At 32.9% G+C, this 27,387-nt stretch overlaps 1 protein-coding gene across 1 annotated transcript in view; it reads left to right on the top strand.

Moving 5' to 3' along the window:
• LOC127540302 (WD repeat-containing protein 19-like) overlaps positions 1 to 27,387 on the top strand; it is a 120,861-nt gene that overhangs the window by 48,657 nt on the left and 44,817 nt on the right. The window contains 12 exon segments of the mRNA XM_051964937.1: positions 4,026 to 4,175; positions 5,357 to 5,504; positions 7,718 to 7,756; positions 7,759 to 7,921; positions 9,854 to 10,013; positions 17,298 to 17,408; positions 17,856 to 17,965; positions 20,660 to 20,717; positions 22,287 to 22,433; positions 22,510 to 22,592; positions 23,419 to 23,502; positions 24,140 to 24,286. Coding sequence (XP_051820897.1) covers positions 4,026 to 4,175; positions 5,357 to 5,504; positions 7,718 to 7,756; positions 7,759 to 7,921; positions 9,854 to 10,013; positions 17,298 to 17,408; positions 17,856 to 17,965; positions 20,660 to 20,717; positions 22,287 to 22,433; positions 22,510 to 22,592; positions 23,419 to 23,502; positions 24,140 to 24,286 — 1,400 coding nt within the window.

The raw sequence follows: 27,387 nt of genomic DNA, 5'->3' as shown, positions 1-27,387 counted from the left end.
ATTAAGAAAGCAAGACACGCTGGAACAAATCAGAAACACAATATTCCAACCAGTGAGAAGTGTTTCATTGTAGGTGGCCCTGATCATTAATGCAGGCAAATTACAAGTGCCTATAAAATGACTTGAATTCTGACATGCTTATTATGTATCATATGTGTATAGTATGACAAAACTGAGAACAGCCCAAATTATCATGGGTAAACACTGTTGTAGACCTAAGCAGGGCAATTGTGAAAAATTACTTCTTCCCTAAATCCAAATTAAATGAAATAAGATCTGAAGTTATAGAGATACTAAAATTTGAATGGGAAAAATTTAAAAACCTGATGTCATAGAAAATTGCCACTTCACACCAACTTCAGAAATTTTACCTAAGTGAGAAAAAGATGATTTTCAAAACAATGTTTGTATCTAAAATGATTTTAAAAATGGATAGGAATACTTAGACTAGAATTTTAAAAAGGCTTTCTTAAATTTGAACCAATAAACTAACTGTCCCAAAACAAAGAGATTAAAAACTTTTGTGATAATAATTGTGAATGAATGTATTCTGAAATCCACAATGTTTGAAAGAAAGTAAAAATGAATACATATTCTTTAATAGTTAATAGAAGGTATTAAAATATGAGAATAAGTGTGTATATATAAAAACTTTTGTCATGGTAAGAACTACAGAAAAATGGAATTAAAAAATATTTTTAAGGACAGTCATCAAACCAGTCATGGTAAATTTAACCTGAGAAATTAATTGTAGAACTACAGAAAAACAGTAGAAGATCATATCAATAGATAGCTGACATATACAGTAGAAAAATCTCTATACCATCCAATTAAAATTAACAAAAATGAAACATTAGAAAAGAATGTGGAAAGCAAAAATGTACTAGAAATTCTAGATATGCTTTCAAATGCTTATTAAAAGTAAAGTCAAAAGATTAAGGAAATAGGAATTGGAGCAGTCCAAAGAATACAATAAACACTTAAAAAAAATCTCCAAACCTTAACTTCTCTTAAGACAAAGAAGAGAGAGAGAGCCTTTAAAGAAGGATGTGGAAAATTTGGGTCTTCTGTCTGGTGTCAAAAAGTTATGCCATACAATGCTGAAAAGTTACCCATGCATATATCTTGTAAATGAAAAGTTATAATAATAAAAGAAATCCTTCAAAAAAAAGAAGTTATGACATATCTATTTATTAGAATACAGGGAGTCTTCAAATATAGACTGGTTATGTATATGTGTAATTTATTCAAAGCTCTTAATGCTTATATCACTAATCTTTGGGAGACCCACTTGTGAGGGCTGTCCCTATGTGGTTTGAAAAGAGGTAGAATAGACAGCCCTATCCTCTTCTCCCAAGAGAGACTTTTATTTCTGTCAAGAGGAGAAAACTGGGTCTGGTCTCTTAAGAGCTGAAAGGTATTCAGCTAGAATGATACCTATCTGTTCCTTTAAATATTATTTATCTGGGGATGCAATTTAATCCAATTTCTGGTTGTTTTGTCATTTTTTAGGGAGGGAAGGAAGACCCCAAGGTGTATATTCAAGGTTTTACCCCCTTCCTATCAAATACCAATTTCACAATGAACACATATTAAACATTAGCCAAGAAAGCCTGTTTATCCAGATTTGGTAGCGAAACAAAAATCTAAGAAGGTATACATAGGTGGATATGTACAGCTGACTACAGAATGAAGGAGATTTTTCTCATTGGAAGGGAAGTAACTTGGTTGAGCCAAAAAAGAGAAGACTTGATCTCACCCAAAGGGAAATTCTCTAAAGACTACTGTAACAGACCAGCTCCTTTCATGTCTTTCTAAAGTCTTTTCCATCAGTAATCTGAAATGAACTTGGTTTCATCCATCTTTCCTCTCAACACTGGAAGTCATGACTAAGCTTAAAGAAGACCTGAAGCTTGAAGAATCCCAAAGAAGGCTAAAGAAACCGGAGATCCTTCTATGTATAAGTTTCACTCTGATATAAAGTAGTGCATATATCTCTACTCATAAGGAAATATTCCATTACATTCAGATATCATATCTTTTCAGCCACTCCCCAATTGATAAACACTCCTTTATTTCTAGTTCTTTGTTATCCCCACACAAAAATCTTTTATACATATTTTAATTCATTTGAATGCTTTTCTCATTCTTTGATCTCTTTGAGGATATAGGCCTAATGGTAGAAAATCTGGATTAAAGGTTACATACCCCAAATGGGGTTATGAAGAATTGGGCACAATTGAAATGATGGAATAAGTTATTAGATCTCTGTGATCTTTCATTTTTGTTGGTTTCTCTTCCTTCCTCAAAACCCCTTAACATTTAGTTCTGAAGATTTTATTCTTGGCCCTCATTTCTTTCCATACTTTTTTCCCTTGGAAATTTTATCTATTTTCACAGCCAAGAAGTATATCTCAAATTATATCTCTGAAGTCATTTCTTAGCTCCAATATCACATTTCCAACTGACAACTCTATTTTAGATGTTCCACTGAGATCTAAAATTCATTTTATCTGAAACTGGATTCTACTACTTTCCCCTCAAACTGCCAGTTTGGTTTTCTTTCTGCTTTTCCTGTACTATAACAGATCTGTGATTAATCTAGTCACCCAGATTTGAAATTTTAGGAGTTCTCTTTGATTCTTCCCTTCTCCTTATCCTATATAAATGATTTGTTGATTCTACTTTGGAAATGTTTTAAAAATTGCTTTCCTTTTTGTTTTAGAAATTATTAATTTTTTACTTAAATTTACTTTTTTATCATGAACATACTGATCATCATAAATACATATCTCTATGTATAGGAAAAATCACTTGTATAAAAAATGTGAATTGTTATATAAACATTGCATTTTAAGAAATGTAGGGGGCCCCAAAAGTCTTAGTGAAGTTTTGATACCCCAAGCATATAATTTAACAAAGTAGTAACAAAACTGCTCTATTTATGTCCTATTTTGTAACTTTTAAATTTAATTTTGTGTATTTAAAATGTATACTTTTTATGCACATTAGCTTTCAATCCAGTTTCTGTGATTTTGTGAAAACTTTTTCTTCTGACTTCTAAGATTATACAGTAACATGGTTCCTTTCTCTCTTTTCTTTCCTCCCCCTTCCAATTAATCTACCAAGAATAGTTCTTACTTATAATAAATAAATACAACAAAATAAAAATAATTAGCTATATCTGAGGACAGCTATCTTATTTTGCATCTCTTGTTCATTAGTCTCTGTTAAGTGGGAGCTTTGTGTTTCATCTTTAATCTTTTGAATGTCATTTGATCTGAATTCTGATAGTTTTTTTAATGTTATTCTTATCCATGCTTATTGTTCTGGGTCTGCTCATTTCACGCTGCATCAGTTTATTACTTTCATTACTACTGCTATCATCAAATGTAAGTCCTCCATGCCTCTTGCTCCAACTATTTTAACAGTTTACTAACTAGTCTCTGATTTCAGTCTCCCGTTCTTATATTCTGCCCTTTCATGCTGCCTTATTAAATCTTCCTAAAGCACAATTATGATTATATCATTTGATTAAGTCAATTAATTTTTTGGATCACCATTTCTTCATATATAAAATGAAGAGGTTGAATTGGGATATGGCATAGTATGATGACAGGAATGCTAGATTTAAAGTCACAGATCCTGACTGGAAATCCCAGCTATAACCTCTCTGAGAGTCAACTTTTTTATCTCCAAAATAGGAAGAGTTAGACTTGATTATTTCTAAGGTTCCTTCCAGTTATTAATCTACATTCATCCAAGGTCTTTTAGGCAATGAATTACTGAGTTGAAATTTGAATTCATATATTCTAATGTAGTGCTCATTTTAACTTGCTACTAGATTATAAACTCTTTGAGCATAAGCACTGTTTTTTATTCATCTCTGATCCACATCATGGGTAGTAGATAATAATAATTAATTTGCTTTAGATAATAGAAATCCTGTGTTGACAAGTAGTAGATATTATTTTGTGGGTTATTGTTTTATATTAAAATTAAAGATACTTTTTGTTTTTTATTAGGTTGGTGTAATTCACTATTTTTATATTGAAGACTGGCAACATGTGAATGAATATCGGCATACTGTCAGTGTTAGAAAGATTTTTCCAGATCCAAATGGGACTAGGTTGGCTTTCATTGACGATAAAAGTGATGGCTTTCTGTATTGTCCTGTAAGTCCTGATAAAAATAAATATGGACAATATTTGGATTTTACAAAAGATAATTATCCATGATTCTTTTTGTATATATTTTTCCATTTAATATTTTTTCCAATTGCATGTAAAGATAGTTTTCAACATTCATTTTTATTAGATTTTGAGTTCAAATTTTTCTCCCTCCCTCCCTTTTCTTTCCCTCACCAAGACAGCAAATATATATTTTTATAGATAACCTTGTACAATCATGTTAAATATATTTCCACATTAATCATGTTGTGCAAAAAAGGGAAAAACCATGAGAAAGGAAAAAAAAAAAAAAAAAATAATAAAAATGTGAAAGTAATATGCTTTGATCTATGTTCTATTTGATAGTTCGTTCTCTGGATGTGGTCAGTATTTTCCATCTCTAGTCGTTTATTTTGGATCGTTGTGTTGCTGAGAAGAGCTAAGTTTATCATAGTTGGTAATTGCATAACGTTGCTGTTACCATATACAATGTTCTGGTTCTGTTCACTTTACTCAGGACTAGTTCATGTAAATCCTTCCAGATTTTTCTGAAACCTGCCTACTGGTTATTTCTTACAACACAATAGCATTCCATTACATTTGTATAGTAAATGTGGATCCTCTCCCTTTTTTATGGTCTCTTTGGGATATGGACCTAGTAGTGGTATTGCTGGATCAAAGGGTATGCATTGTTATTTTTTTAATAGTAGTTTTTTGTTTTTCTAACTACACGCAAAGATAGTTTCAATATTCACCCTCGCAAAACCTTATGTTCCAAATTTTTTTCCCTTCCTTCCCTACCTTCGCCCTTCCTTAGATAGTAAGCAAACCAATATAGGTTAAACATGTACAATTCTTCTAAACATATTTCCATATTTGTCATGCTGCACAAGAAAAATCAGATCAAAAGGGAAAAACACAAGAAAGAGGAAAAAACAAGCAAGCAAACAAACAACAACAACAATAACAAAGGTGAAAATACTATGCTTTGATACATATTCAGTCTCCATAGTTTTCTCTTTGGATGGGAATGGCTCTTTCCATCACAAGTCTATTTGAATGTATGCATAGTTCTATAACTCTGTGGGCATAGTAGTAAATTGTTCACAAGAATGGTTGGATCAATGCAAAATTCTACCAACATAATATTTTAAATATAAATATATAACATATATATTTCATTCTAGGTAATTGATGCAGTATATGAAATTCCAAATTTTCCACCAACTGTCAAATGCATTCTTTGGGAAAATTGGTCAATGGATAAAGGTGTATTTATAGCTTATGATGATGAGAGAGTGTATACTTATGTCTTTCACAAGGATACTATACAAGGTACTTTAATTTCTTTTTAATTAAAATATTCAATGCCATGTATTCAAATTCATTTTTTTCCTTTTAAAAATCAAATTTGTTTTTCTTATATTTCAAATTCTAAACTGTCTTTTTCTTTCCACTTTTACTAGAGGAAGAATTTTTCCTTTTAATTATGGATTTAGTAATCATAAGCAAACACAAATATTTTAATACAAAAATCATGAATTTTTGTTATAAATGGTTTAATATATATATTTGAACAAAGTACTAAAAATAGACTTTTAATGTCCCTTTCTGACTTTTTTGTTTTCTTTTAATATTTAAAAACATTTTATTAATACTTTCTTATTTTTTCAATTTTTATCGCTTCTCATTAGCTGCCCTTACCTACTTTTAAATAGATGCTTGCCTTTATAATAAATGAGAGCGATCAAGTAAAGTAAATCTATTGTTTAACCATATCTTTATATCTGATTGTGCACCTCTGGTTCATAATTTCTTTGCCAAGAAGCTGGAAGTATGTTTATTATCAGTCTTCCAAAATCATGATTGGCTACTATGTTATAAATTCTGAAGTCTTTCAGAGTTGCTTTCCTTTATGTTATCATGGAAGTTTTCCTATCTGCTTATTTTGCTCTATCTTATTGGTTCAAATGAATCTTCCCAGGTTTATCATTGTCAATATTTGTCAATTCTTAATGTGCAATAATACTCCATTCCATTAATATACTACAGTTTCTTTAGCTGCCCACTATTTGATGGGTACCTACTTAAACTGCCACTCCTTTACTACAAAAAAATGGTGCTAAGAATATTTTTATATGTATGGACCTTTATTCTTTGAACTCTTCTGGGAGTGAATCTGCCTGGTATTTCTGGTATGGTTTAGTGATTTTATGGGCATGTTTCTAATTTATCAGAATGTTTGGAACAATTTAAGTTATATCTAGAATAAATTAATATACTTGTTCTTCCATAACTCTTCCAGTACTTGCCAGTGTCACCTTTTGTCATTTTTGTCAATCCAGTAGATATGAAGTAGAACTTCAGAATTGTTTTAATTTGCATTTCTCTTTTTGTTTATTTATGATTTGTAGCATTTTTCATATAGTTGTTAATGTATTGCATTTCTTTTTTTAACTGCCTGTTAATATATTTTGACCACATAGTCATTGGAGAATGGCTCAGTTCACACTTTTTTTATATATAAAGCTGGATATTAATAAGATTTTATCATTGCATTTGTACATTATTGAAATACATGATATTTCATTGTAAATTTAGTCTACATTTTCAGTTTGAAACATTAATCCTCAGGCTATTGATTAATCACTCAATGAGTTTGTAATAAATACTTCCCATTATATCTAATACTTGGATAAGAATTTCAAATTAAGCATGAAGTTTTTGTTCAGTATATTGAGCAAATAATCACTGAATGACATTCAAATTAAGAAAAATGTCAGGTTTATGTTAAGGATTGATGACCAATTTGAGTTAAAGTATAATTTTGGAAAATTCAAATTTGATTGACCAAATTTGCTCTTTAATCTTTTTTGTCAAAATATATCAATGAATTATTGAAGCAATTGGGATTAAGTGACTTGTCCAAGATCATATAGCTAGGAAGTCTTAAGTGTCTGAGACCAGATTTGAACTGAGGTCCTCCTGAATTCAGGGCTGGTGCTCTATCCACTGTGCCACCTAGCTGCCCCCCCCATGAAATATTTTAATTCAGTGGGAGCTCATTATAATTCTATCTACTTGATCAATGACGTGTAGGACATCTTCATTGATAAGATTTCCTTACTCTATAACAACTCGTTTGATGGTATTCGGAACCAACATATCTTTTACCAGATATTCCTTGTAGAGAATTTATATTCTTTAGGTGTCAATTATTTTAAATCACATTTATTAAATATGAGTTCTAATGTTGTAAAAGAGAGAAGGTAAAGTTTAGCTAGAAAAAAACCAGACAATCATAGGAAAATACTCCTTCCATTTAGAAGGTACCTACTATATTTCTGTTAAATTTTCTTAGCTAAAATATATGTAAAAAGGAGGGATGATGGAAGTTAAATTTCTCAGTATTTGAAGATTAAAACATTTCTCTGGCTGGCCTCACTGATCAACTATTATATCAACTAGTATATTTTATATTTTATTAGATACTTGGGAAAGATTAGATATAAAAGTTTCAAAAATAATTTTCTGATTTCATAATATAGGGTCCAAGGTAATCTTGGCAGGAGCCACAAAGGTTCCTTTTTCCATAAGCCTTTGCTCTTGTATAATGGAGAATTAACCTGTCAGACACAAAGTGGAAAAATAAACAATATCTACCTTACCACCCATGGCTTTCTCAACAATTTTACAGAGTCAAAAAGTAATGAGCTGAGACAAATACTGTTACAAACTTTGATGTTAAAAAGGTATGTCATTTTTATTTAGTCAAGAGTAATCAACTATTTTTGTTGTCTAGTATAATATTACGTATGTTATTGATTTATGAATTGACCAGAAAATAATGATTACAAATTAACTTAAGTTCTTCAAAGTTCTAGGTCCTCCTTGAGTTCTAATATGTAACACAGAGATACTGTTTCCTGGCTTAATTGTTCATCGACTAGAATTTATAGTACTCTGAGCCCTTTTTGTGGTCAATAAAATAGTGAGGTGCAGTCTAGGACAGCACCAAACATGGAACAAGACTCTGTCTCCATCACAATTTCCCATCTTGCTTCTTTTTCCTTCTGTGTCCTTCAGTTGACCAGGCTATCTTTTGTATTCAGGTTTTCCAGTGCTCCATAATTATGGTATTTCCCTCTTGGTCTCCCTTACTCAGAGTTGGATTTGCTAACTCCTTTCTCATCACATAGTCAGTACAAGATGGGGGTGGAGTCAGGTTTATTATTTTTATTTCCTTATCTGTTATGGAATCTCTTGAAATCTAATACCTTGGTTGTATTTAACCTTCTTTGAACACTTGAATTAGTTTTGCAAGTATCTGTGATCTAGTGAAAAACATTTAGTGACAGTTATAAAGGTGGATAGTTTTGAAAAGAGGAGTTGGGACAAGAAGAAGTAGAAAGTCTGTTGGACCAAGTAGCCCTTCCTGTCTTGTTCTAGGTGATTATTTTTGGTGAGAGTTTAGTAATCTGGCTAAATGATTCTCTTTGTTAAAAGAACAAGTCTATTTGATTTCCTCAGCTTCATGGAGAATAGATAGACATGAGGAAAGATTTTACTCAGGGAGATCAAACAGGAAGGTATTTTAAATAGGCTACATAAAGGTGATGCGGGCCTGAAATATAGGTAGTTGTGTGAGTAAAGAATAATGATGTTTGCAAGAAAAATTTTAGGGATCAAGATGACATGATTTACCAAGTGATTAGATAAGTGGGGTAAATGAGATGGAAGAAATGAGGATATTGCCTGGGCTGTGAATTTGGGTGATGGGTGACTGAAGTTCCTTTACAGAGAAAAATTTGGAATAGGGGTAGTTTTTTGGGAAAAGATAATGAGTTCTGTTTTGGACCTGTTGATTTTGAGATGCCTGTGGGACATGTAGCTTGAAAAGTCTCATAGAAATGGAGCTCAAATGGAACTTAGAAGAAAATAGTGCTAAATATATAATTCTGGGCATTATCTGAATACACATCATTATTAAGTCCTTTGAAGCTAATGAGGTCACCAAATGAGAAAGTGTAGAGCTAGAAGAGGGCTAAGGTCAGAGCTTTGGGGATATACCCATAATTGTCTATGGACTAGTCAGGTAGGTAAGACTCAGAGGAAATAGGAGTCCTCCAAGAAAAATATTGAGGTGCGAGTATTCATGAGGAAAGGGTGACTAATGGCCTCAAATGCTTTACAGAGATTGAGAAGGAAGACTGAGAAAAGCCCACTGATGTAATTTTGTTGAAAATAGTTTCAGGTGAGTAAGGAGGTCAGAAGCCATTATTACATAAAATTGGGGAATGAGAAGTGAAAGAAATAGAAGACAGAACTTAATGACTTTGCTTTTCAAAGGAAGAAAAGGCATAAGACCATATAGTTTGAAGGAGTTGTCAGGTTTAATGAAGATTTTTAAAGATTAAGGAAGGGTGTTTGAAGTGGAAGGGCAAAGGCTATTAGAGAGGGAAAGTTAGAAATTAAGGAGAGAGATGATGAGGGTTACTATGATCTAATAAAGGAGTGTAATCATTCCTATGTGAAACGGGTGGAGTGGAAGAGTAGGGAGCTGAAGAAATTGAAGAATTGAGATGTTAAGGAAGTTGAGGGAACATTAACACAGATACAGGAACATCAACACAGATACTGTGGTTCCCTAACATAAGTGGACAAATTTCTTCTGCCAACTATAGATTTTCTGAAGCATGGGAAATATGCAAACTTCTAAATGAAACATCTGCTTGGAATGAGTTAGGCAGCGCCTGTCTGCATCACATGGAAGTGGAATTTGCCACACGTGTGTATCGTACAATTAGAAATGTTGGGATGGTGATGTCATTGGAACAAATAAAAGTAAGTTATTGGAATTTACATATATTGGGGGAAAATATAGGGGAAAGAGTTATTTGATTATATTGCTAGTCATTGAATATAGGCACAGCCCTACAAACAGGAAGAATGAGAAACTGCCTCTGTGAGGTGATTTGAATGGTCTCTAAACAATATCCTTTCCAGTCACATTTTCTCCATTGACCTTGCATTTCAGTTTTGGGGATCATTTCTTAAAGGAATTCTTGAAAATATATAGTTTAATTATGTCAAATATGTTTTAGTGGAGAGAGTACTGGATTAGCAGTTAGAAAACCTAAAATCCACTGTGTGATCTTGCAACAAGCACTCTGAGCCTGAATATTTGCTTCTATAAAGCTCAGTGAGTTTAGAGTAGATTATCTTTAAAGTTCCTTCCACTTCTAACATTCTGTCGTCTGTGTTATTAGGTGACCTCAGAGGGACATATATCAATTAGCCAATGTGTTAGCATAGATTAATATATCTGGTTTAAATCCATTAGCACTTAGGAGAGAACAGGGCCTGGAGGGATTATCATTAGAGAAAAGGTACATTTTAATTAGGGAAAATGAAAATGGAAAGTTTGAGAGAATGCCCAAAGAAAGGTGTTCTCTACATCATTGAAGTGGGGAACCTATGAGTAACTAAGAGCAGGCATAAGGAATGGAGAATGTCATGGGAAAAGGCCTCATTAAAAAGGGCCATGACTGTCAATAAATGAAACATTTGACATCTATAATTGCTTTTTCCCCCCTTGGTCAAAAGAGTGGAAGCTATGTTTCATAATTTATATTCTAGATCAGAGGGTAAAACTCCTGGCACTCCTACACACTACTGGTGGGCTGCAAAACTCCCAAGTTGCCCGAACTAGATTTAAATGTAATTGGGAAATGTCAAACACAGTAAATAAAAATACAATAAATATAGATGATGTTAATTTTTAATTTTCTAATCAACATGTGCCTGCAGCTGTCCATTTCTATTTGAGATTGACACATCTGATCTCGAACCAATAATGTTCATAGGTTTTAACCTGAATTCATCTGCCTTGGTATTTTCATTCATATTGTTATAATCACTGAATATTGCTCCCTTTCTGCCTTCATTCTGCATTAATTTAGACAACTTTTCCAAAATGTTTCTTGGAATTTCTCTTTCCTTTTTTCCCCCTCCAATTTAAAAAGCAGTTATTAAGCATCTGTCACACTATGCTAAGTGCTTAGAATACAGAGACAATCTCTGTCCTCAGGGAGCTTGCTTTGTATCAGGAGAATATATATTCCAGGATAAATAAATACAAAATACACAAAAAATACAAATAGTAGGAAGGTACTAACAATAGAGGGATTGTGATAGGTCTCAAATGGATGGCATTTGACCTAATTCTTGAAAAAAAGCCAAGGATTCTAGTTAGCAGAAGTTAATTTATTTGTTGTCTCCTTTAGTGTAATAATCTTCAAACACATTCATGTGCTACATTTTGTTCAGCCATTTCTCAGTTGAGTGTTCATACTTTGTTTCCAATTGAATATAAACTCTTTGAGGGCAGGAATGGTTTCTTCATTTTTATTTTTGTAGTTTGTAACACAGGGCCTGGTACATTTTGTTGTTCAGTTGTATCTGACTATGATTTTCTTGAATTTTCTTGGCAAAGATGCTGGAGTGAGTTGCCATCCTTCATCTGCCATGCTGCTTCTCCAGCTCATTTTCTGCATGAGGTAACTGAGGCAGAAAGGGTGAAGTGACTTGCCCAGATAGTATCAGATTTTTAACTTGGGATTCCAGTCTTGGCCCTTTTATCTGTTGGGCCACCTCAGTGCTGCTGTGCCTGGTGCAGAGTAGATGCTTCATGAATGCTGGTTGGTTGATTTCCAGTGTTTCAATACTACAAATAGTGCTGCTCTGAATGCTTTAGTTTTGTGGACATGGACATTGGATAAAGTCTTTTAGGGCCCAGTCTCCTGAGCTGTGTTGTTGGCACAATGCTCTAGAAATGTCTGGAAATGTGGCATAGGATTGTAAATGAGGTTGGACAAAACTCTTGTTTGCTTATTGTAATTTAAAGCACTTGACATTTTCTATTTGTTTTAATTAAATCATTCATATCCTAAACCTATTCTTATAGTTTGCTTGAATAAAGTAGAGTTTTGAGGGAAAAATTGGACGGAGAAATCTTAGACTCAGTAGAGTTCCTTATGGTTCATTTGAATAAAATAGAGTTTTAAGGGGAAAATGGAATGGAGGAATCTTGAACTTGGTATAGTTCCTTAAAAACAAAATTCAGCTACGGATTGGATAGCTATGTGGTGTGAGTAAGGAATGAGGCTAACATTGCAACCATGTAAATGTAAAGGTAATAGTCTTCAACAGTGAGAAGGATATTTAGAAGAGGGGTAAATTTTTTGGGGGGTGGAATTTTGGATGAGCTATTTAAAAACCTAAAAAGATGATGCTGTGAAAGTGCTGCACTCAATATGCCTGCAAATTTGGAAACTCAGTAGTGGCCATAGGACCATGTTACATCCCAATCTTAAAGAGAGATAATGCTAAAAAATAAAATTTAAATAAAATTAAGAAAAGAGACAATGCTGAAGAATGTTTAAATTATTAAACAGTTGCACTCATTTTATATCCCAGCATGGTTAAGATTCCACTAGCTAGGTTTCAGAAATATGTGACTCTTTTAAAGAGTCAGAGGAACTAGAAACCAAATGGTGAAAGCAAGGGAGTTCCAGAAAAACACCTACTGCTTCACTGACCATACTATTGACTATGTGGTCACAATAAAATGGCACTCAGAGACAGGAGTACCACCAGATTGTCTTATTTGTCTCCCGAGGAACTTGTTTGTGGTCTAAGAAGCAGCAGTTAGAACTGAATGTGGAGCAAATGACTGATTTAAGACTAGAAAAGGAATATGACAAGGCTTTATATTGTCACTTTAATTTATGCAGAATACTTTGTACGAAATGTCAGGTTCGAGGAATAAAAGCCTGAATTAAGATGTTGAGAGAAATATCAACAATCTCAGGTCTGCAAATAATACCACTCTGATGGCATAAAGTGAAGAGGAATTAAGAAGCTTATTGAAGTTAAAAAAAAAAAAAAGGATGTAAAAGGCTGAAAGCTTAACATAAAAAGACTTAAGATCTTGGCAACTGATTCATCACTTCTTGGCAAATGGAAGAAGAAGAAATGGAAGCAGAGTTCATCACATTTTATAGTCTCAGCTCAAAGATGCTTCTTGAAAGGAAGGCTGTGGCAGATCTGGACAGCATACTAAAAAGGATCAACTTTATCTTGCCAAAAATGTATAGCTGTGAGAGTTGGAATCTAAGGAAATCCAAGTACTGCAGAACTGACACTTTCAAATTGAGGTGCTGAAGAAGACTTTTGAGAGACCCTTGGACAACAAAAAAAATCAGTATTTAAAGAAATTAATTCAGTTTGTTAACTGTAAGATCAAACACTGAAGATGAAACTTTAAATACTTTGGCTATATAATGAAATAATAGAACTTACTGGAAAAGATCCTGATATTAAGAAAGATAGAAAATAGAAGGAAAAGGGGAAGGCAGAGGATGAGATGGATAGTCAATGTCATGGAAACAATGAACATGATCTTGGATATTGAAAAATAGTAGAGGTCAAAAAGGACTGGTATGTGATGGTCCTTGGAGTCACAAAGAGTCAGAAGCAAATGAATAACTGAACATTACCAAAATTTGAGGAAAAATAAGGAGTTTTATTTTGGACATGTTGAGTTTAAGATGTCTATGGGATATCCAATCAGAAATATCCAACAGGTAGAATTAGAACTAGTTCTAATTCCTGTCCTGTTTATTAGTGCCTTTCCGCTTATATTAAATTGCATTTATTTACCTATAAATATTGTATCATCTCATTAGAATTTAAATTTTTTAAAGACATGAATTGTTTATTTTTTTCTTTGTATTCCAAAGCCTTTCATAGTACTTAAATTTAAAAAAATTATTGACTTGAATTGAATCAACTTCATGCTTGTAGGCATTTCTCAGGCTTATAATAAAAATGGAATATAGCAAATTACATAATGGCATGTCAGATGTTCTACATGTTAGATGTTCTACAAAAATATATAAAAGCAAAGACCCTATGATTTTATTACTTATAGGATGATAGCTTTTAGAGATCATCTAGTCCAGACTCCTTATTTTATACATGAGGAAACAAGAATCAGAGAGCTTATAGGATTTGTCCAAGGCTACAAATTTAGTACATGGCAGATTCTGAATATGAATGTAGGACCTTTGACTCCAAATTCAGAGCCTCTGCTACTGTACCATGATGCCTCTTAAAAACTACTTTTTATACTAAATCTAGTTTCCAAAGTGGAGCCGGTATGGTAGAGAAAAAGCAACAAGTTGCCTGAGCTCTCTTAATTTCCCTCAAAACAATTTTAGATTAATCTTCAAAATAAATTATGGAGCAAGAGAGTCCACAAGAGGACAAGGTGAAACAATTTTCCAGTCCAAAATAACTTAGAAGGGCCGCAGGAAATGTATGGCTCACTTGGGTAAAAGGGAAGCACAGCCCAGTGCAGGCTGTGTCCAAGAAAACCAGCAGGGGCCCCTAGCTGCAGCACAGATCAGGAATCAAGGCTTTTTCTGCTCAGGAAGCCAGCAGCACAGTGTTGACAGTTGTGGTCTCCAGCCCCAGTGCAGCAGGCAATCATCCAACTTTGGAGTTCTTCTTTCTCCTCTCAGCATAATCCCTCCCTGATCTTCCAGCACAGTAAGCCAGCGACCAAGCCTTTGGTCCCTCGCACCAACTTTGCAGGAAGGTTGAAACAATACTTTTGTACTCCAGGAATAGAGCTCAACTGTAAAAGTCCTGAAATGAATTGGAAAATGAGCAAAAAAAAAATCCAAAACATAAAAGCCTGACCATAGGAAGCTATTGTGGTGATAAGGAAGATCAAAATACAAACAAAATACAAAGATGACAGCAATGTCAAAATACCTACATGAGAAGCATTAAAAATACAAATTGATCTCAGGCCCCAAAAGTCCTCCTAGATGAGCACAAAAAGGATTTAAAAATCAAATAAAGGTGGCAGTAAGAAATATTGGGAAAAGAAATGAGAGTTATGCAAGAGAATCATGAAAAAAAGACTTAAAAACTTAGTAAAGAAAGGACAAAATATGAGGGAAAAATGTACAAAAATTAACTTTAGGAAAATGACTCCTTTAAAAGTAGAATTGACCAAATGGAAAAAGAGGTACAAAAGTTCACTGAAGAAAAAAATTCGTTAAAGATTAGAAATAGGCAAGTAGAAATATCAAGAATCAATCAACAAAATCAAAAGAATAAAATATAAAGTACCTTACTGAAAAAAATAACTGACCTGAAAAATAGACCTCCTGAAAGCCCTGTTAAAAAATTACAACAGCATCTTTCAAGAAATTATTTTGAAAATTATCAAGAAAACTGTACTAATATACTAGAACCAGTAGGTAAAATTGAAAGGATCCACCAAACACCACCTGAAAAACATCCTAAAAATAAAAATACCCAGGAATATTATGGCCAGATTTCAGAACTTTCAAGTCAAGAAGAAAATACTATAAGCAGCCAGAAAGAAACAATTCAGATATTGAAGAGACAGAGTCAGAAATACACAGGATTTAGCAGTTTCTATTTTAAAGGATCTGAGGAATTGGAATATGATGTTTCAGAAAGCAAAAGGAACTTGGATTATAACCAAGCATCAACTATCCAGCAAAATTGAGCATAATCGTTGAGGGGAAAAGATGGATATTCAGCGAATTAGGAAACTTTCAAACATTTCTTATGAAAACATTAGAGCTGAACAGAAAATTGTTTTCAAATACAAGATTCAAGTGAAGCATTTTTAAAACTTAATTTAAGAACTCGGTATTTGACAGAAACTGCTAGAATAACTGGAAAACCTAGTATAGACTAACATCTAACACTGTATATCAAGATTCTTTTGTTGAAATGAATACATGATTTAGAGATAAAGGGTAATATCATTACCAAATTAGGGGAGCCAAGGAATAGTTTACCTGTCAGCTATGGAGAAGGGAAGAATTTATTATAAAACAAGAAAGAGAGAGCAATAAGAGTTATAAAATAGGTAATTTTGATTATATTAAATTAAAAAGTTTTCCCAGAAACACAACCACTGCAATCAAGAATAGAAGGAAAGCAAAAAGTTGGGAAACAATTTTTACAGCAAGTGTCTCAAATATGTAGAGAATTGAATCAAATTTATAAGAAAAGTCATTCCCCAATTGATAAAATGATCAAAGGATATGAATAAGCAGTTTTCAGGTGAAGAAATTAAAACTACTTGTAGTCATATGAAAATTTTTTTAAAATCACTATTGATTAGAAAAATGCAAATTAAAACAACTCTGAGATACCAGGTCACACCTATCTGATTGATCATTTTCCTTTTCTGCTATATTAATCAATGTTAGAGATGATGTGGGGAAAATTGGGACACTAATGCATTGTTATGAACTGATCCAATCATTATGGAAAACAGTTTAGAACTAAGCCTGAAGGCCTATCTAACTCTGCAGATGCTTTGATCCAGCACTGTCACTACAAAGTCTGTATTCCAAAGAGATTCTAACAAAGAGAAAAGGACTTAGTTGCACAAGAATATTTATAGCAGCTCCTTTTGTGGTGGCAAAGAATTTGAAATGGGGAGAATCCCTCAGTTGGAGGATGGCTGAACAAGTTGTGGTGTATGAACGTAATGGAATATGATTGTGCTCTAAGAAATATGAGCAGGAGGATATTGGAATAACCCAGAAAGACTTGCATGAAGTGAGCAGACGTGCTAGTGAAGTGAGCAGAACACTGTACACAATAGCAACATTGTGTGATGATCATCTATGATTGACTTAGCTCTTTGCAGCAATTCAGTGATCTAAGACAATTAAAAATGACTCAGTGATGGAAAATGCTGACCATATCTAGAGAAAGAATTGATGGAGTCTGAATGCAGATGGAAGCATACATTTTTCACTTTTTAATTTTTTCCTTTTTTCTTTCATAAAATGACCGATATGGAATGTTTTATATGATTGCACATTTATAACCTGTATTAAATTGTACATTTTCTAGAGAAGGAAGGAGGAGGACATTTGGAATTCAAAATGTTTAAAATTGAATGTTAAAAGTTCTTTACATGTAATTAGAAAAAATAAAAATGCTGTTAAAATAAAAAAAAATCTACTTTCCAGTGCAACTAACATTTATTTCTATTTATAGGGAATAGAAGATCACAACTTGTTAGCAGGTCATCTTGCCATGTTTACTAATGATTTCAATTTGGCACAAGATCTATATCTGGCATCCAGTTGTCCTGTTGCTGCACTTGAAGTACCTATTTAATCTCTCATTTGGTTTTTATTAGTTGATAATTTAGGGATTTCCATACATTTGTGTATCATGTTAGGTGGAAAACTTTTTTTTCTTTATGTTACAAAAAATTCATTTTCTTTTTCTATATTGTTTCCTTTATTCCTGTGTCTGAAGTTATTCTGTAGATCTATCTAAATGATGAGGTGAGAAGTAAATTATCATAAGTTCTGCCAATATAGCACAAAATATTTTGCAAACATGATTCAAGGAAGATTATTTTTATTAAAATTTGACTTACTCACTTTTTTCCTATGTTTTTTGTTTTGTTTTTCTCTTGTCTGAGGTATTTTTTTTGCAGATCTTTGTTACTCCTAATATATTTTGCTTGCTTAAAGTTTTCCCTTTGCCATGGTTTTTTGTGTATTGAATTTAAATTTTGATAATAAATATCTCTTTGGATAACAGATGAGGCGAGATTTGCAGCATTGGGACAATGCACTTCAACTAGCCAAATGTTTGGCCCCAGATCAGATTTCATTCATATCAAAGGAGTATGCTATTCAGTTGGAATTTACGTATGTTCTATTTTATTAAAAGCACTGTATCAAAAACATTTAAAAAGTAATATTCTCAGGATTACCTCTCTCTTGGAGGTGGATAGACTACATTATTTCTTATAGCACCATAATATTCCATTATATACTACAATTTGTTCAAACATTCCCTAATTGAGGGGCATTCCCTTCTGTTTCTAATTGTTTTAGCTTTCAGTTCTCTATTCAGTAATGATTTAGAGCACTTTTCATATAATTATAGATAGCTTTAATTTCTTCTGAAAACTACTTGTTCATATCCTTTTTCCACTTTATTAATGGAGATAATGACTCTTATTTTTGTAAATTTGGCTCAATTCTCTACATATTTGAGAAATGAGGCTTTCATTAGGTAAATTTTATATAAAAAAGTATTTTCACCAGTTTCCTATTTCTAATCTTTGAAGGCATTGAAAAATTTCTTTATTAAATTTTAAAAATTATAATATAATCAAAATTATCACATTTTACTTCTGATCCTCTCTGTTTCTTGTTTGGTCATAAACTCTTCCTTTATGCATGGATCTGACAGCATTTTCCATGGTTCCCTAATTTGCTTAAAATATAACTTTTTATGTCTAAGTCAAATACTATTTTGACCTTTTCTTGTTATATGGTATGAGATACTGATCTATACCTAGGTTCTGTCAAACTGCTTTTCAGATTTCCCAGCAATTTTTGTGAAATAGTGAGTTCTAGCTTCATAAACTTGGATCTTTGGATTTATCAAATATTTGAATACAAAAAACATTTATTATTATGTATTACATACATAATCTATTCCATTGATCCCCCACTTTATTTCTTAGCAAGTAACAGATTGTTTTGATGATTACTGATTTGTAATTTATAGCTAGACTGCCTTCCTTCATGTTTTTTCATCATTTCCCTAGTTATTCTTGACCTTTTGTTCTTTCAGATGAATTTAATTTTTTTTTGTAGTTCTATAAATAATTTTTTGGTAGTTTGATTCATTTGACACTGAATAAATGTACTAATAATTTAGGTAGAATTGTCATTTTTATTATATTGGCTCGGACTACTCATGAACAATTATCTCCAGTTGTTTAAATCTGTCTTTAATTTTGTGTAAAGTGTTTTGTAAGGTCTTCATATAGTTCCTGAGTTGGTCTTGTCAGGTAGGCTTCCATATATTTTATATTGTCTATGATTATTTCAAATGGAATTTCTCTATCTCTTTCTGCTATACTTTGTTGATAATATGTAGAAATGCTGATGATTTATGTGGGGTTTATTTTATATCCTGCAGCTTTGTAAAGTTGTTAATTGTTTCACTTAGTTTTTATGTCAATGTTCTACGATTCTCTAAGTATATCATCTTATCTACAGAGAATGATAGTTTTGTTTTCTCTTTGCCCATTCTAATTCATTCAATTTTTTTTTCATTTTTATTGCTAAAGCTAGCATTTGTAGTACAATATTAAATGGTAGCGATGATACTGGACATTCTTGCTTTACTTTCTCCACAGCCAATTTATTTTCATTACAGATGTTACTGATGGTTTTAGATATTACTTATCATTTTAAAGAAAACTCCATTTATTCATATATTTTCTAATGTTTTTAGTAGGGATATGTGTATTTTCTATGTGTTGAGATAATTATATGATTTTTGTTTTTTTTGTGGTATATATGGTCAATTATGCTTATTGGTATAAATTCTATCTGGTCACAGTATATGATCACTGTGATATATTTCTGTAATCTCTTTGCTAGTGTTTTCTTTAAAATTTTTACATCAATAGTCATTGTGATGACCATGTTAGCACCCAGGACACCTTAGAATCAGCTGGAGTCAGTATAAGCAAAAGTCCTTAGTCTTTAGGAGTAGAAGTGAAGGGGATGGAAGCAGAATCTCCACAATCTCCTTCTTCCTCGTCCACCGCAAAAGTGACTCTGGCTAGTCTTATTCCACTCACTAGTCCCTCCTACAATCCTCTGTATACACCAATCATCAAGCCAGCACAGGATAGTAGGAAGAGCCATTTTCCAAGCACATGCCCATAGAGTATTGTCCAGTCGGTAGTTAGATTCAAGTGCTTGGCTGTCCTGACTTCAGTGCATTGAATCAAGAGTTTCAGCCCTCTACAATTGATTAGAGAAATTAGTCTATAGTTTTCTTTCTCTGCTTTTGGCCTTCTTGGTTTAGGTGTCAAAACATAAAAGGAATGTGTTAGGACTCTTTCTTTACCTGTTTTTCCCATACAATTTATAGAGGATTGGGATTATTCTTTAAATATTGGTTAGAATGAACTAAAATCCATCCTGGGGACTTTTTCTTAGGGAGCTTATTCATAGCTTCAATTTGAAAAATAAAAGGATTATTTAAGAATTCTGTTTCTTCTCTTTTTAATCTTATAATTTATACTTTTATAAAGATTCAACCATTTTACTTAGATTATCAAATTTGTTGACCTATAATTAGTCAAAATAACTCCAAATAACAGTTCTTTTCTTCTTCATTGGTAGTAAACTCATCTTTTTATTTTTGATGTTGATAATCTGTTTTTCATCTTCCTTTCTTAAACCATTGATTAACTTAATTTTTATCTAGTTTGTTTTAAAAAAAATATAACCATCTCTCAGTACCTGATACTAACTTTCTATTAATAAATAAATAATTTCTATTAATAAATATCTAATATTCTTTTTTAGGGGTGATTATGTAAATGCATTGGCTCACTATGAGAAAGGAATCACTGGAAACAATAAGGTAAGACTTAAAGGATTATAAGATTCAATTCAATTTACTCTCAGGAGGTGTACAGAAATGCATAAAAGCAGAGATTTGTATGTTAATTATTTGACAGAACTGACTTTGGATATAAACATGGTTATATCAATGAAATGAAGTCAAATTTCTTATTTTTTCAAAGATGACTAAGAAAGACAAAGAAGAATATTAGTTTACCTAACCTCTGCCTCCAAAGTCTAATTCTTAGTCAAACTTTCATTCATAGGTCTAAATTTTAATTCCTGTTTCATCTGATGGCTCAGATTGATCATTTCATAGCTCCTGATTCATTACAGCAACTTATCACTTGTTTAATAATTATTTTTGAATGATGCCTATGTTTTAACATCCCCTTTTTAACATCCCTTTTACCATCCTCCCTGGGAAAACAAAAAAAAAATTAACAATCAATTCTAGACTATTCAGCCTGCTTTGATGTCCTTTTCCCATTTTACAGCTGACAAAATCTCATAGAATTATAGAGGCACTTGAAAGGACCTTAAAGGTCATTCAGTCCAAATCCTTCATCTCAGAGTTGAGAAAACTTGAACTCAATGAAGTTAAGTGACTTGGACTAAGATCATATTGTGATATATCCAAGATCAAAATCTTTTGCTGCCCCTTTCAGATTTGTTCCCCTTTACAATCCTGCCTTACATGCCTGTTCAGGCTCTGCCCACCATTGTGAAACATAGCATCCCAGTGAACACACCCAACCCTTTATTTGTCTGAAAATTAAGAGTTCTGGTCAGCTTTTACTACCACCTACCATTTTTCCATACTCACACCCCATCATTAAAATTGACCTCAGAGAATATTTCCTTAACTGTTCCTTTTTCTCATAATGCCTTCCCTTCTGTTTTTCTCTCTCTGATTTCTATCCCAAAATAAAATACTAAGTTTTTTCATTTGTTTATTAAACATATATTTATAGAACTTCTACATAACATGCAAAGAAAGTACTAAAGGAAATATCTTTGTTCCCATTAGAATACCTAGAATCATCCTTCAATCAAACATGGTTATTATCATGTATATTTGTGTGAATGTTTGTATGTGTACATGATTGGCAAACTATTAATTTTAGAAAACTTGCTTTGATCCAAATTAAACTGAATTAAAACTAGATTTACTTGAGGCTCACTTTGGCTCCCTACACCTATAAGTAAAATCTCAGAGATTAGTATATTCTGAATTACAAAAAAGAATGCTTTGAGAAATGCTATCTATGTGAAACTACCAGCAACATTAGAGTCGACATATTTTCAAAGTATTATGGGACAATTATTTTGGATTTTGATTAAATTCTGTGTTCAAACAGGAAAATAAAAGAAAGTCCAGGGAAATTATGCTTGAAAAAAGTACTTTTGTATGACTAATTAAAAGTTTTATAGAAAATAAAATAATATAAAATGATTTGTTTTTTAAAGAAATGTTTTCCTTTTTCCATGAACTTTTTAATACCAACAATTTTTTTCTGTAAAAACAAAACAAAACAAAAAAGCCCACAAAACCCCTGAAAGATATTTATTCCCTTTGAAATTTAAGTATCAAGAACATGATGAAGCCTGTCAAGCTGGAGTAGCTCAAATGTCCATTCGCATGGGAGATATTCGCCGAGGGGTCAATCAAGCCATTAAACATCCCAGTAGACTGCTGAAAAAGGACTGTGGAGCAATTCTAGAGAATATGAAGGTATTCTTTGAAAGTTATATAATTAAATGCCTACCTAATGGATTTGTTCATTACAAATAATTTTCTTTTATTATAGCAATTTTCAGAAGCCGCTCAGTTATATGAAAAAGGACAATATTATGATAAAGCAGCATCTGTGTATATCCGATGTAAAAACTGGTAAGGATTTGTTGCGGTTATGTATAGGGTAGGGTTGTTTATAAAAAAAAAATTAATTAAAATGCTCCATTCAGAACAGAAGTATTGTCTTAGTATGAGGGGAATGGAGTGTAACAAATAATTATACTAAGAGATGTGAGGTAAAGAAATGAACAAATAATGACATTTTAAAACCATTAGATATTAAAGAGTAAAAGGAGCTTTCCCACCACACTGTTCTCATTGTTTTAATTAGTTCAAGTATTTCTTGATGACTTCTTTATTTCCTTATAATATATTTGAGTTTATGAATTTCTGAACTACTATCATCTGATGAAAGAGTCTCCTGTTTTATTTTAATCAAGTTAGTCTGCTGAATCTGCTGAAGAGACAAACTCATTGAATAGTGAAATAGGAAAAAAAAATAGGATCAGGTCAGGATAACAATTTCAGGAGTATCTCTAATTGTTTCTCTCTGTCTCTTTCTGGTCCCCCTCTCCTCCCTTTTTCTGTCTCTCTCTGTTTCTGTCTGTCTGTCTTTCTCTTCCCCCTCTCTTTCTCTTCCCCTTATCCCCTTCTCTCTCTTTTGTCCTTTACTCTCTCTTCACAAGGCAAATATTAACTATTATTGTCTTGTTTTTTAAATCACTTAAATGACAAAAAAAGATCTATGACATTTCCATAAGTGAAAAAAAAATCTGTAAGATTTTTCTAAGAACTTTATTGCTGTTATATGCTTTAAAATTAAAAAAATAGTTACACATTAGTTTGTGGATATAGGATATAAGAAAAATGCAAAAGCAAAATTTAGTTCTGATATGACAATTTTTTAATTCCTATTTTCCAGGGCAAAAGTTGGTGAGTTACTTCCACATGTGTCTTCTCCCAAGGTTCACCTACAGTATGCCAAATCTAAAGAAGCAGATGGCAGGTAAATTTCATTTCAGAAAGAAAACAAACCTTTTATTTCAACAAAATATCAAATATATACATATATAATGCATTATTTAGCAATAATTTCATTTTTATGGACATATAAATATCTTTCTGCAAATGAGTTTATGTAGTACCTTAAGATGGTTTGTAATACCACTTTACAAGTATTATTTAGATTTTAAATTGTTTTCATGAATAGCTAGTTCTAGACTGAAGTTAATAGACACTCACTTGGAAAATCTTTTGGTTTAGTTAACATTTTGAAGATTCCTTAATTTGAGATTTGATTCCTTCTGAATTACTTATTTGGATCCCTTCTAAAGAGTTCTAAAGTGCCAAGCAGAGACCTGAGGATGTTGTCTCCGTGGCCCGGTCTTCTCTCCAGGCAGACTAGAAGAACAAAGGGAAAGCACAGCAAATGAATGGGAAAGGGAATTGGGGAGGGAATGGGAAAATGGGGGAAGAAATGTAAAGAGGAAGAAAAATTTAAGAAGAATAAAGGCAATGGGAAAATTAGAACAGTGGTATTAGATAAATAAAGAAAAAAATCACATTTGTGATTATAAGCCTCTGGTTCTTTAAACAAAATATTCAAAATGTGAATTTTAAGACATGCTCGTTATTTATTACAGATATAAAGAAGCTGTGGTGGCTTATAAAAATGCCAAGCAATGGGATAATGTGATACGTATATATTTGGACCACCTTGGGAATCCTGAAAAAGCTGTTAGTGTTGTCAGGGAAACCCAGTCCCTTGAGGGAGCCAAAATGGTAGCCAGGTAATATAACTTCTTGGGGGTAAGAATATCTAGTACTAAAATGGCCAGACTTACAGGGGTATAAGATGGAACATGTGTTCAGGATCTCACAGTATCATTCTCTCAGTCCAGGTTTGTAATCTCAGAGTCATCTTGGACTCCTTATCTTTCTACTCATATCTTAAATTGTATTTGAGTCTGTCTCCCTAATAGCTTTCATATTCATCTTCTCCCTACTCACCATCCTAATTTCATTGAAATAGGATCCCAATTTGATTCTGCCTCTTATTTTTCTACTCTTACAGACATGTAGAATACTCTTCTCCAAGCTGAGCTTTTTAAAAAATCCATAGTGACTCCCAACTGGATCTAGTACAAACTCCCTTCCTCTATTGTTTGTAGGTACTTCACAATCAGTTACAACTTACTTAAATGATCTTAACATAAACGTTTCGAATTATAAAATGGACCATAGCATGGAGATTTGGAAAGAGCATTGAGTCTGGAAGCAAATGGCTTAGATTCAAATTCTACTTCTGGTGCTCCCTACCTATATGACCTTGGGCTTTAGCAAAATAGAAGGTTTGTGCTATATGGCCTGTGAAGTCCCTTTTAGATCTGTGATCCTATGATAGTACTCTAACAAAAATTGCAGAATATTCATGAAACACAGGAAACATTGCCCATTACAAGATAGGGAAAAATTAATACTTTCATGCCAAAAAAGAAGATTGTTAAATATTCTTTTGTTTTGTTTTACTTTTTTGCTGATACAATTATGATTAGGTGACTTGCCCAGGGTCACACAGCTAGGAAGTATTAAATGTCTGAGGTCAAATTTGAACTCAGGTCCTCCTGACTTAAGGGCTGGTGCTCTATCCACTTTGCCATCTAGCTGCTCTGATAAATATTTTTAAAACCCATGAATAGTGGACCTGGTGAAAAGAAATGGTAGAGACTGTGTAACATCACTACAGACTATAAACACTGAACACTTACTGAATATCTAGTGAGACAATGTTGGCTACAATTACATAGAAGCTTGTTATCTTTCATGGACTAATATCCTAAATCTCTGTCCTTCAAATATAAACCTCCAAAACTCCTGTAATACTCTTAACTAGAACTCTGTTATCACAGAATGAACCATTGTCCCAGTATCTCATTAATAATATAGATCCATAAAAACTTAAGAATATTTTAAATTCAGATAGTCATTTTACATTTTGCTGCTTTTATTCAACCACAAAAGAAGCGAGCTATTTTATACACCTTTGCAATAATCCAGAGAATATTTGGTATAATAGAATAATAGCATGATAGTTACTACTTGTAATTATTTGTCCTCAGACTTCTATTAGAACACAACTGAAAAGTATGAAAACAAAATACGAAAAAACATAAGAGGATAACAGTAAAAATTTTACTCACGTTTTTATAATTCTTTGAAGTTTACAAAGTACATTACATAAATTAAATCTATTAAGGCTCACAATAATCTCATCAGCTATGTAGCTGTACTAATGGTATTATTATTCCCATATTATGGATGAGAAAAAAAAAACTTGGGTTAAGTGATTTTTATTAGTGGTTACATAGCTAGTCAGGTGGAATTTCAACCCACTTCTTATTGACTCCCAAGTCTATCCATCATGTTTAGAGTGTACTGTGTCTTCAATTTTGTCAGTCAGGAATCTTATTATTCTTTTAAGGCTCAGCATAAGAACCACTTTTCCCTCCATGAATCTTTCCCTGATTCCCTTAGTTATTAAGATCTCTTTTTCCTCAAAAATCCCTGCAACACTCTTGACTTTTCCTTTGGCCCTTTAAATATCCAGCAATACTTGGATTTCAGTAGAATGTGAACTCCTTGGAGGCAGGGACTATTTTGCTTTTGTTCTCTTATGCCCAGTACCTAGAACAGTGCCCTGTATATGATAAGGTCTTTGAAGTAAATTTTTTAAAAAATTGAGAGTTTAGATGATAGATTATTTCAACTTTTAAGAATTTAACAATCAGTATTTGAACTAAGCTTTAAAGAACAGTTAGAATTTTAATAAGTGGATGTTGGAATCCTTACTAACTGCTAACTAATTAGAGTTGATCTAATCTTACAAGAAGATGTTTTGGGCAGAACCTGAAACAAGGTACTAAGTAGAACTAATTAATACAAGGCTTGTGTTCACACCTTTACTCATTGGAGTTCAATGAGTTCATACCTCCCTTGAAGCTCTTTGGGCCAGAGAGCACTATGGGAGAAAACCCATAATCCCTCTCTCTGGAAGGAGCATAAATAGGCCAATGGGCCAGTCAAAGAAGTTCTTCAGAGGAAGACGCTACAAGTCGGGATTTCAGCAGAATTACGCCAGAAGCCCTCTCTTCAAGGCAAGACAGATTCAACTTGGTACTGGCTCTGGAGGCTGAAGAAAGCAGAGGCAGAAGCAAAGGACAAAGCGGCAAGAGCTCTTGGAACCAAGCAGAGAGATAGGCCTCTAAGCTAACCGGGCTATATTGGAGATAATAAAAGATCTGAACTTTCATCACCTGGCTGGGTTTTGGGAAGAAGATCACGACATTTTGGCGCCCAACGTGGGGCTGACAGACCCCCCCCCCCCCCCCCCCCCCAGTGGATTTCAGTGGAAAAGCTCCGATCCTGATTCAAGTGGAAAAGCCTCTGATCCTGATCCAGTGGAAAAGACTCTTTAACCCAGAAATTAGGGTGAGTGCAATAAAGAAATTTTGCTAAAAGAGTTAAAGTAGAATTTCAGCTAAGATGGGACAGATATTTAGAAAACAGCCTTCTGTTTCTGTTCAAGGAAAATGTTTAGAGATCATTGTCAAAATTATGGAAAGCCAAGGTTTAATTATAAGTTTACAGCAAATCACTGAACTTTTACAAACTGTAAAGGACATATGTCCTTGTTTCTCTCTTGATAAGGAATTAGATCTAAATGAATGGAAATTGGTTGGAGAGGATCTTGGTCAATTCTATGATAAAAATAGGCCTAACTCAATAATTAATACATATAATGTAATACAATTGGCTATAAGAAGTTATTTAAGTGATAGAATGATGAAAAGGAAAGTACAGGAGGAAGAATTGCCAACTTTACTAGGTGAAA

The sequence above is a fragment of the Antechinus flavipes genome, chromosome 6 (genome assembly GCF_016432865.1).
Source record: "Antechinus flavipes isolate AdamAnt ecotype Samford, QLD, Australia chromosome 6, AdamAnt_v2, whole genome shotgun sequence".
NCBI classification, from domain to species: Eukaryota; Metazoa; Chordata; class Mammalia; order Dasyuromorphia; family Dasyuridae; genus Antechinus; species Antechinus flavipes.
The sequence above is the reverse complement of the archived record's forward strand: the minus strand, read 5'-3'. Positions and strand labels throughout refer to the sequence as shown.